The following is an 11,702-nucleotide window of genomic DNA, read 5'->3' on the forward strand; positions in this document are numbered from 1 at the left end:
ATGTTTTACAGTACAGAATACTTGGGACTACATAATTGGGAGATGGGGCTGGACGTTGTCTGATAATGTGAGAGAACAAGGGCACCATTCTTCAATATATTCTGGTGGTATACTTCAGGGATGACAGAGGACAGAGACTCACTGGAGGCACGGAGTATATTGGTATAGAGGTCGATGCCTGCCCGGAGGTGAGGAGATGGTCATCATAGTGGAATGGAAGGGGACTGTTATAACTTTGGGTATCATGACACCACAGCAGATGGTAGTGTGCTGGTACGGTAAGGTATGATACAGTATGGAAAGGTTCGGTTTGGTTCCTTTATGAGGGCTCGAACATGACCTTTGACCGGAGTCATGACTTAGTTTTCATTTCAGTCATATTTATCAATCTCAGTTAATAGACATCACAGACATGATGCACAAGATTTACACAAATTACGGACGGGTTTACGGCAATTAGCCCCTGGACAATTACCCCAGACCCTTCCCCTGACTCTAACCCAAACCTAGCCCTAATCTTTACTCTAATCTTATCACTGACCAGTATTAAGCAGGGGGGGGGGGGGGGGGGGGTAATTACCCTAATACGATTATGGACATGCTGTATTACCCATGCACATTTGAAAAGGAGATACAGTACAATTGTACAGTAGTAAGTACAAAATGACAAAAATAGCACTTCAGTACCACATTCATTCCTACAAACATGGCATAATTGTCCATGCTCATTTCTCGACCAATGTAATACACTCGTAGCATTTGAATCATATGCAACAGTGATTTCTGGCCTTGGTACCTGGCAAAGAGCTATCAACTGCCTTTTTCATATTCAACATGGTTTCTTTGACGGCATCCTGGTTAAGTTGTAGATCAAAATCACCACAGCAACATACGCACAAAACACCCAATGCATTTTGAAGGCATGATAAAAACATAATTCTGCTTAAAGAATATGGAAAATTGCACATACTACATGTAAACACACTACATCAAAGTTAAATCAATAATATAATTTTTCTTTCAAAAATATGTTCTTCTATTTGACAAAAACAGGTACATAAAATATGGTAGAAGCATATACAAGTTTGTAGTAAGTTCTTTAAATCTTTTTGGCCTAAGGTAGAATTTGCTAAGACAGGCAAGCCACTGGTTTGCCACAGACAACACATGCTCAGGAAGTACGTAAAGATTCCGTATATCAATGTAATTCGAAGCAATCCATATCTCTCTCCATTTCTTTATATGTCCAGGGCTTGAACCGCTTGCCTTGCCTGCATTATACAGTCAATGACGCTGACCCCACGGTAGGACGCCCCCACTAGGGTCAGAGGTAACCGATGGTCCTTGATGTAGGATTGGATGTCGTCTGAGTTAACAGCAACAACAAAACAAAAACAACGTAAGTTATGTCAGCAGTGGAACTGTACCCACTGATATTACATACACACTGGATAGAGCATGCTGTACAATGCCACATGCACAATGTTGAAGCCAAAGAAAGTATCCGGTAGTAATTAAAAAAGAAAATATAAAGGGAATTCCACAAAAATTCTTTCTAGCATGATGAAAGAGCATTTGATCAACGGCTTTCAAAGAACAGGGGGAATAATTGCTACCCCTGTTATTGCCAGTATCAAGTTGATGAAATGTGTAATTTTCATGAAAAATCGATTGTCAAATTTTCCTCAAACTTTCACTGATGTGTTCTCCAAATGTTGCTGCTTTCACTCAATCCACATTGCTCTTTGGGTTTGGTTTCCCTTTGAGATGCATTTCCTTCAGCTTAAATTTAGTTTTCTCCCATGCTAAAAAAAGAGGGGTTTTCCTTTGAAGAAGGCTAATAAAAGTCTAAAATCCTCACCTACAAGCTTTGTGTGTCCCAGTTTGTAGTGCGGGATGCAGTCGTGCAAAATGTTGACCTTTGCGTAGGCTGGTTGCTGGTTGATGCCCATCTGGTTCTTAATAGCCTCCAGGGCAGAGTGCAAAAGGTCATCCAGATCGGAATGGTTGGGGTCACCAAAGAGTTCGTTGAACCAAGCTCCTCCCATCATGCACTGTGTGAAAATATTTTTATTTCTTATTTATTTTTTTTTTCTTTGTGTTGAGGTATGGGATGAGTTGGGGACAGGCATGTCACTTCTCTTTAAGTGCTTTCCTTGCATAGCACTACTTCACATATCGTCGCTGGGGTGACAAGACCTTCAGGTTGTATCTGAAATTTTGGTGACATTCACTTTTTTGGATTGATGGTCAGATAATCAGTTAACTGATGTCCTGTCCAAATCCTAGCTGTCTTACATAAAAAAAAACGAAGGCCAATATGGCATGTCAAAGGAATGTCTATCTCATTCGATACAGTGCTTTGGCTGCCATTTTTTTTCGCTCTCCCGAACATTGACATTTTGTAGATACGAGGTCTTGTCGCCCAAGCGACGATATGTCTGTAAACCTTGGGCATAGTCCTGGTGAAACAAGCGGTACTCATCAATAAAACACAGCATTTGGTAAGCGCACATGCACATAGATTTCAATATAACTAGAATTTTTATGGACATGGTTATAACAAAATTCCGGTTACAACAAAATAAAAAAGAAAAAAAACGAAAAAAAACCGAAACGAAACCCGGAAGTGGCACCAGAAATATTAGTTGCGCCCCCCCCCTCCCCCCCCCCCCCCCCCCCCCCCCCCCCCTTTAAAGAATTCCTGGATCCAACCCTGAGCACTGAGCAGGTATTGGCATGCCTTACTGATTGGGGTGGCTTGGGGAAAATATTTGGCAAATTATTGTTGAAATTTAATTCCGCCAAAGAGTAATGCCATTTAGTATGAGTTTTGTGAACACGTGTGTTACCATTAGGAGCTCTCGCTGCATAATCAACCCTTTAGCAACTGAAGATTCCATAAATAATGGCTTATTGTTCCCTAGAAGGTACATCAATATTACTCTCATTTCGACAACTTTGTAAATCATGTAAAATAACTCACTGCATGTTTATTTTTGTCTATCATAAGTTATGTTTATTTGAAAGCCTATAAAGATTTTACCAAGAGAATGGTACATGTATTGTGTCAGAGAAGCAATTCTGACATACATTGTACTTTTGTTGACCATTGATCTCTTTAAAATTATGTAATTATATATTCTATATGAAAACAATAAAAATAGTAACACACAAAACCATTAAAAAACTAGATATATCGCTATGGCGACTGATATGCCTCCGCCATAATGCATGGTTCTCCTAATAGGGCTATAGTACAATGTCTTGACAATGTGTGATGACAGTTTCAAACAATTGGCAAAATATTAAAATGACAGGTTTGACACAAATGTGCTGAATGTTCACTTTCGTAGAACTAGGTTCAATTGGATGAATGATTAAAATGTCAGAGTGCAGGTATTTGGGGAACTGATGATTTTTACTTGACTTTTGACCCTTTTATAAGTTTATGCATAGAGTAATTTTTCAAGGTATTGAGAAAAAGTATAATTTCAGTATCAAATGGGAAAATAGCATTATCTAAACCTGGCCTTTGACCTTTGACCTCACAGTTCCAAAGAGAATCACTGTTAGGTTAAACATGCATAAATATGTAAGTTTCATGATGATACCTTGAGTTACTTTTGAGATATGGAGGAAAAAGTGCAATTCAGCACTTTCACTTGACCTTTGACCTTTTGACCTTTGACCTTTGACCTTTTGGCAAGAAACTTCCCACAGAATATATATTGGGTAATACATGTATACATCAAGTTTTAAAAAAAAACCTTCATTCATTGCATAAATGTAAGGAAAGTAGTGATATTTTGAGGAGTTGACCTTGACCCCTGACCTTTGACCCATGACCCCCCAACTTCCCTAGATAATCACTGCCCATCGGTACAAGCATATATACTAAGTTCCATGAAGATACCTTGAACCATTTGCGAGATATGGAGAAAAACATGAAATTTCATTTTTTTTCACAAAATAACCTGTGACCTTTGACCTTTGACCCTGTGACCCTAAAATCCACACAAAGTATTATCCCCCAAGGATATACCCTCATACCAAGTTTGATGTAAAACCACCAGACGGTTCTTGAGATATCGACAAAAACAAAACGGGACGGACGGACGACCTTACGGTGATATACTTGTGTGTCTACCCCTTTGTTCTCCCTTTTGTTAAAATAGACACACAAGCAAAAATTTTAGCCACACAAGCCTGACGGAATAAAGGCCATCTATTGTGCACTATTGTTCTCCTAGCCACACAAGCATACTCTCATTAGCACGTACAGACGGACGGACGGACGACCCGAAAACATAATGCCTCCGGCCACTTCGTAGCGGAGGCATAACAAGTGGATGGACTCATTTTGGGGAGTATTCACCTGCTGAGGACGGACTAATGTTCCTATAACACTACAATTACCATAGACACCTGCATGAGTATTCTATTCAATGGGTTAAGACGGGCAGTTTCGGGTGGTTCAGTTATTGATGGGTTAACTCACCGTTAGTCTCGTCGTGGGGTCTTTCCTGCGGTCGAGCTCAGGGAATGCGCAGGAGTCGAAGACGACACCCAGGACCTTGGAGGGCACAGAGGACGGGACCAGGTAGCCGAAGCCATTGACCGGCAGCCGGAGGTCGTCGAACTCCAGGTTGACCACGGCCACGGCACAGCTGGTGATGGTGGAGAGGAGGTCAGACAGATGGCTGTGTTCAGCCGGCAGCAAGGCCTGGGTGACTAGTGATGGTTACAAGAAGAATCATGAAGCATGTTCAGATGTGATAAATTCATAGGAATTTAAATCATAAATGAAAACCAAAGAGAAACTGACCAAACAGACACAAAACATAAGTAAGAAATGAGCAAAGAAAATGAGTTTCCATCTGGATTCAAACACAAGACTTCTGGATTGCCACAGCTATGGATGGAAACCCTTGCACTCACAACAATGCTCAATTTAAGCCATGATACATGTAGCATTAGTTAATTATGATGCTTAAAGGGAACGTAAACCCAAAGAGCAATGCGGCTTGAATGAAAGCAGCAACATTGGTAGAACACATCAGTGAAAGTTTGAGGAAAATCGGGCAATCGATGCAAAAGTTATGAATTTTTAAAGTTTTGGTGTTGGAACCGCTGGATGAGGAGACTACTAGAGGTTATGACATATGAGTGGACAACAATACAAAGAAAATATAAAGAAAATTCAACAAAAATTCACTTTTCTAGCCTTATGAAAGGGCACTTGACTAACCGCTTTCAGAAAGCAGGGGGAATAATTGCTTCCCTTAACATTATGTCAGTATCAAGTTGATGGAATTTGTCATTTTCATGAAAACTGAGTTTTTGTGGAATTTTCTTTATATTTTCTTTATATTGTTGTCCACTCATACGTCATAACCTCCAGTAGTCTCCTCATCCAGCGGTTCCAATACAAAAACTTTGAAAATTCATAACTTTTGCATCGATTGTCCGATTTTCTTCAAACTTTCACTGATGTGTTCTACTAATGTTGCCGCTTTCACTCAATCCACATTGCTCTTTGGGTTTGCGTTCCCTTTAATACACACATATGTTTAGTAAAATGCTGATAGGGTATAAGATTGCTTAACCCATTGCATCCTTTGAGTGCAGATTGGCACAGAAAACACTATAATATTGAAAACACTGTCCCTGAAATCCTAGCACAGAAAGGTTTAACCCTTGAAGGGAACTCTTGAGCATCCAGCACATACATGCCAAACACTGAAGGTGCTTTGTCCAGCATGTTCAGCACCTGTTTTTTATTTTAAGCAATGCTGAAAAAGTATATGGCTATCACAGGCATACATGTAAGTTAACATTTAGTACAAGTAGACATTTGAGGTATGTTCATACTCAAGATGATACAGGTTTCCAAGTCATTGTAAAAGTATATAAGATTGTACAGCCACTGTTGATTACAATCAACTCCTGTAATAATGTAGTCCTCGGGACTGGCACTTTTCTTTCTTTATATTGAAATTTTGTCATAACCAAATGAATAAACAATAAATAACATATAGCAGATAATGTTGGGACCTGAATTTTTACTACGTTGTAACTGGAATTTCGTTTTAACCATGCTCTTTGCTATAATGCGAGTGCACTGTACATATTAGTTGATGAGTTGGATCAGCTCATGCCACTGTAATTCTAAACCACATTTTGCAAGATCTTGAATTGGTTTTTAACAGGCACCTTTTTTTCTGGTACTTATACAGAGAGAGTAATGCTCACAAAGAATCCCCCAAAAGAAGGTATTGCAAACAAAACTCGATACCTTGTGACGACGTTGAACAAATGACATGCTCAGCCTCCCACACCTCATCCTCCGTTGTAACCCGGGCAACCTGCAAGGGTGGTGAGGGAGAGGAGACAATTTGATAATCTGCCACATTCAACCAACTGGCATGTCCAATGTCAATCTTGAGGAGGGACAGAAACACTTTATCAATCACCTTTATAGAGTCTTTACTTGATACCGAAAGTTTACAAATAGTTATACATTTCTCAATGTACACACATGTACGATGGTGGACGGCTGATATTCTCCCTCATTGTTATCAAAGTACTAGATACAGCACTAACTAAGACAGAGATGCCACACTCTGCAAATGCAAATGCAAAAAAAAACAAACAAACAAACAAAAACGCACACACACACACATACACACATTTGGTCCTAAAATGGGAAAATTGTATACAATTTATGCTCTGTATAATTTTCATCATAAAAAATATTCTCCATTTCTAAACTGTATTCTGACAGGCTGAAAAAAAAATCACTAAATATTGCAAAGATACACAAATTGGCAACTCTGTTCTGACATCATCTAAACAGAAGACTACACTTTCTCTCACCTGCCGGGACAAATCTCCTTCATCTCTATGACCAAACTCCACCTTGACACATGGAGTAGAACTGTGAACTTCGACCCCTTGCTGGATGAGCCAATCAGAGAGCCTATTTGGCAGCGTTTGGAGCCCATTGGTTAAGGTCCAGCTGGCCCACTTCTCCTCCGCGGCTCGCTGTGCCAATCTGGTCTTCCCAACATCCGGAACTTTTTCTGAGGTCCAAAGAGACAAACTTTGACTTGTGATTCTATTCATATCATTTTTAAAGGACAAATTTCACCCAAATATACAGGTGTAGGGCAATTACCCTGGACCCTTCTCCTGACTTAGCCCTAATCCTAATCCTGAACCTAATCCTAACCCTAACCCTAACCCTAACCCTAATCCTAATCTTTATTCAACCTCATCACTAACCAGTATTTAGCCAGGGGGTAATTGCCCTGATACGAAATATACATGTATGTGTGGATCGGGTGTATGCATCAATATTGAAAGAACACATCAGTGAAAGTTTAAAGAAAATCAGACACTCCGTTCACAAGTGATGAATCTTTTGAATTTTAGTGCTGCTATTGCTGGATGAGAAGACTGCTACAGTTTGTGACATTACTGGAGGACAAGAACGTAAAAAGAATACAAAAGAGAATTCCACAAACTTTTATCTTGTATGAAAAGTACATTTTCTCTCAACTTGTTACTGACTCATGCTAAGGGTGACATTGTTCTCCTTGATTTCTGAAAGAGGTATATAACAGTCAAGTACCCTTTCATTTTGCTAGAAATATGAGAGTATGTTGAATTCTGTCTATATCCTGCATTCAATAAGTTTTATAAACAAATGAAAAGGCATGCAAGAATATTGCATTTCATTCCCAAACAGATTACTAAAACAGCACAATAAAGTCTGGATAGGTGTACTATAATGGAGAAACAACATTGCACACAAAATGATACTCCATACCAGGTTTACTGCGCATGCTGCCAAGAATGATGGAACCGTATTTTCGCTCGGCGTCGAAAAGTGCGGGAAAGCACGCCCTCATGCTGAGCTCCCTGGAGTCGCCCGCAAATATCCCCCGACAGAACGGATCTGCCAAAAATTCGGCCACCTACAGGCAACATGAGAAGTCATCACAAGAACATTATACGGATATGTAAGAGAATTTCCAACTTATTTTTATACGACAATCCTTATAGCCGCCGAGGACGGACTGATTTTGCTACAACACGCATTTCTCATAGACACTTGCCCAAGTATCCTCGGGACTCGTCCTCGACGGGTTAAAAAAAGTGATTGATCGATCAAAAATTTTGAAGATTATCAACATCAGACATCCACATCAACACCTCTCTCTATCAGGCTACGGTCACAATCCCCAAAATCAGTCTCCTAGGCATTCAGGTGGCAAGTTTTTAACCAATTTTTGCTGGGCATTGACTGACAACTAACCAGGCGCCACTGACTTTTAGGGCATTGCTCTGCCTTGACCTAGTCCATCTACTGTCAAGATTATGATAGGATTGGTCATTCTCTGATGTAACAGTTGATTTCATCACATACAAAACAATCATTGCATAACAGCAACCTGGAGCATGTGTGCACAGAGTTGAAGAGACACTCTCCCATGGTCCCTCAATCTGCGTATCCTTTTTAGAGAAAGATGAAGTAATGTCAAACATTCCTTTCTCTGTGTTTAGTACAGTGCGATCCCATTGTAACAAACACTGTTTTTAAGAAATTTCTGCACAACAAAGTAAAAATTCAGATCCCAAATTATAATCTTTACATTCACTATTTCTGTGTTCAATGAAAAACTGCCAGTCCAAAGGACTCTGTTGGGAGTCACCTGTGCAAAGTATAATTATACGCTTTCCAAGCATTGATAAAAAGTCTGCTACTGGAAAACATTTCAGCAGATTTTTAGTAGACAAAAAAAATATTTTTATGACATTAAGATGTGAATTGTTTTCATTTCATCCATTATTTGTTTGGTTAATAACAAAATTACGATATTTGTACATCAATGAAAAACTGCTAGTCCCAAGGACTCAGCTATAATGGGAGTCACATGTGCACAGTATATGAGCTTTCGAAACCTTGATAAAAAAGTCTGCTATTAGTAAACATTTCAGCAGATTCTTTAGTAGACAAGAAATATTTCTATGGCATTCAGATCTGATACTTCAGCGATAGAGAAGTTTTGAACACAACTCTTCCTATCATCCCCACTGCGGTCTCACCTCTCTGCCCAACCTGCGCGAGAAGAAGTTGTGGATAGTCTCGTCCTCCTCGCGGCAATGCGGGGCGAAGGGCTCCCTCGCTAGACGGGCGGCCAGAGACTGAGAGAATGGTGTCTGCCGCCTCACCAAGCCCCCCAGGGATGAGGGGAGGCGATGCAGCCCTCCGGGGGTGTAGATGAAGCGGTTTTGGGTGGCTGGGTGACTCCTCGTAACCGGAACCACCTGGTCTTCTATACCAATCGCTGACACCTGCAGAGCCAACAGCAACATCAGAGAAAAGACTAATCAAATGGTAGTTGAAAGGGAACGCTCCCAAAGACATGTGAAAATGGTGCACATGAAGTGTGTGGACTTGAATACAAAATAATGCAGTGATCATGTCTTATTTTTTCTTTTCCTGTTTTACTTTTTTTTTTGTCTTTGTCTGTGTAAAAAGTGTGCATGATAAACCCAGGCTTGAAAGCACTACATTACAATCTAGCACTTGAGCTAGACTCACTGGAGTGCAGATTTCATGGCTAATGTACTGCAAGACCAGAAATTCTATCTCATGCATGAAACTTTCATGAATTTCACAAAGGGGATTCGTGAAAGCAAATTGCACGCAAACGTTTTTGTTCACACATTGATGCATTGAATGCCAGTATGGTGCTGTTCAGCAGTGTACAAGTAAATTGACTTGTACTGCTGCTGTTACAGTTAAGCCTAGCACATATTCAAATACGATTACAACTGCGCTTCCAAACAATGCAATTTTAGTGGCGCACATACACATATGTCGTGCATCTAATATCGACCATGAAGGCTCTGGAAAGTTTCATGCCAAGAATTCTGGTTTGGCAGTATCATGAATATTTGTCAAAACTAAAACTTGTGCCATTCATCATTCTCCTATGTGTGTGTGTGTGTGTGTGTGTGTGTGTGTTTACATGACACATATTGTATTCAGTATTGAGTCTGAGAAGCTGATATCCATCAATGAATCTAATAGCACTTTAAAGGGTCAGATTACCTTTCATTTGCCCCTATATCACATAAATAAGGCGGGGGGGGGGGGGGGGCAGCCACATAATATGTTTGACAGGACATTCAAGAATCAACAATTGAACTATATATGTCTCTTCCAAGGATCAAGTTGGTAGAACAGTAATTAGCATTCATTACCAAATCAAGGGTGTTCTTTCCCACGGTGCCAGCTGGACGGATACTGCGTGTTCCTCTTTCATGAACAGCTCCCTCGGGAGTCAAATGTGAGTGGATCCATCCTCCAATGCGCGGGCTTCCTTCCAAAAGTACAATCTGGGGAATCAAACAAAGATAGCGTCTTTGCCACACATTCATTCTCTCCTCACTTTGTTTGAAGGCTCCACAAAATTCCACTAGGGCCTAGGTATCACAAAAATTTTCACAATTTAAGAAGATAAAAATATTACCACCTGAAAAGTTAACAGCACTGCTCATACATATTCTGAATCAGTCTGAAATGATTTACTCATTGACACGTATAAACATTAACGCTTGAGACAAAAGCATGTGAACATCAGCTGCAGAAGATGTTGAAAAAGCATAAGACTTATGAGTGGATCTTCAAAATTCAAATTGGTGTTCATTTTCAGAGCTATGTTTGCAATTGGTTGGAAGATAACTTCGGTCATTTTATGTAAGTTTACGCTGGTACAGTGGTAGGTGGTAGCTATAATACATGTAAATTTCATGTTTAGTCTCAGAATCTGGTATGAATGACCTGCATAAGACAACTATGTCTATCAAAACTTATGCAGCTACATTCGAACAAGGAGCCCTGGTACCTGGGTAACCCCGTCGCGGGGCGCTGTAACACAGTAACAGCCCTTTATAACGGTACGTATTTGTCCGTATGGGGTCGCTGCTGCGGTTAGTACCTGGGGTGACCATCGTTCTTGCTGCACGCACACACGGTCGTGGTCACACAGCACGGAAATTGCTTCTTCACATCGCCGAAACTCCGGGGGAAGAATATTGCAAGCCACCGTACGCTGCCGCTAAGGCGCCTGGTGCTGACACGACTCTTTTATTGTATTGCAAAGACATTTATGCCATTACCGATTAGTCTCACCTTCTTGTGTCCCTCTTGCCTGTTAGACGCTCCAGTATTATGCGGTGAAGTTAGGTAGAATGCAGACGCAAGACCCGATATTCCGCCTCCCAAAACCACCACGTCCGCTCGCCGAACCGCCATGATTGCACAACACACTCGATTCTGTTATGTGTTTAGCCTTGAGTCCAGCCGCGCGCTCCGTGTTGATCTACAGCAACCAGAATAGAACTTATAGTCACGGCAGTCGGTACCAAGTCCTTTCAAAAGCTACTACCGGTATAGCTTCCAATGGGTTTTTACAAATAAGCGTGCGGATTTTATTCAATAAATGGTCATCGCGTGCCCAGATGTCAAAAATTCGGTAATCTTTTCATCAGGAGCGGAAGACTTGGAAATACACAATGTTTTCTTAATCTCTGGCTAGTCTTTGCAGTTGAATTGGTTGTCTTGCTGTACGTGTCTTTAAGTGTGTTTATGTGAATGTCTAGGATCAGTGTGGTTTATTATCAAA

At 40.5% G+C, this 11,702-nt stretch overlaps 1 protein-coding gene across 1 annotated transcript; it reads right to left on the reverse strand.

Moving 5' to 3' along the window:
- Positions 1–1,238: 1,238 nt before the first annotated feature.
- LOC139710996 (protoporphyrinogen oxidase-like) lies at positions 1,239–11,332 on the reverse strand. Its single transcript, XM_071622911.1, has 9 exons — positions 11,210–11,332; positions 10,279–10,413; positions 9,115–9,363; positions 7,835–7,982; positions 6,880–7,085; positions 6,299–6,368; positions 4,502–4,734; positions 1,862–2,054; positions 1,239–1,366 (listed from the first exon to the last, which is right to left on the reverse strand). The coding sequence occupies exons 1-9, from the start codon at positions 11,330–11,332 to the stop codon at positions 1,239–1,241; spliced, it is 1,485 nt and encodes a 494-aa protein (XP_071479012.1).
- Between the last annotated feature and the right edge of the window lie 370 nt (positions 11,333–11,702).

Source organism: Diadema antillarum, unplaced genomic scaffold (assembly GCF_040938485.1).
Source record: "Diadema antillarum isolate AM-2024a unplaced genomic scaffold, OU_Dant_1.0 seq00001598_RagTag, whole genome shotgun sequence".
NCBI classification, from domain to species: Eukaryota; Metazoa; Echinodermata; class Echinoidea; order Diadematoida; family Diadematidae; genus Diadema; species Diadema antillarum.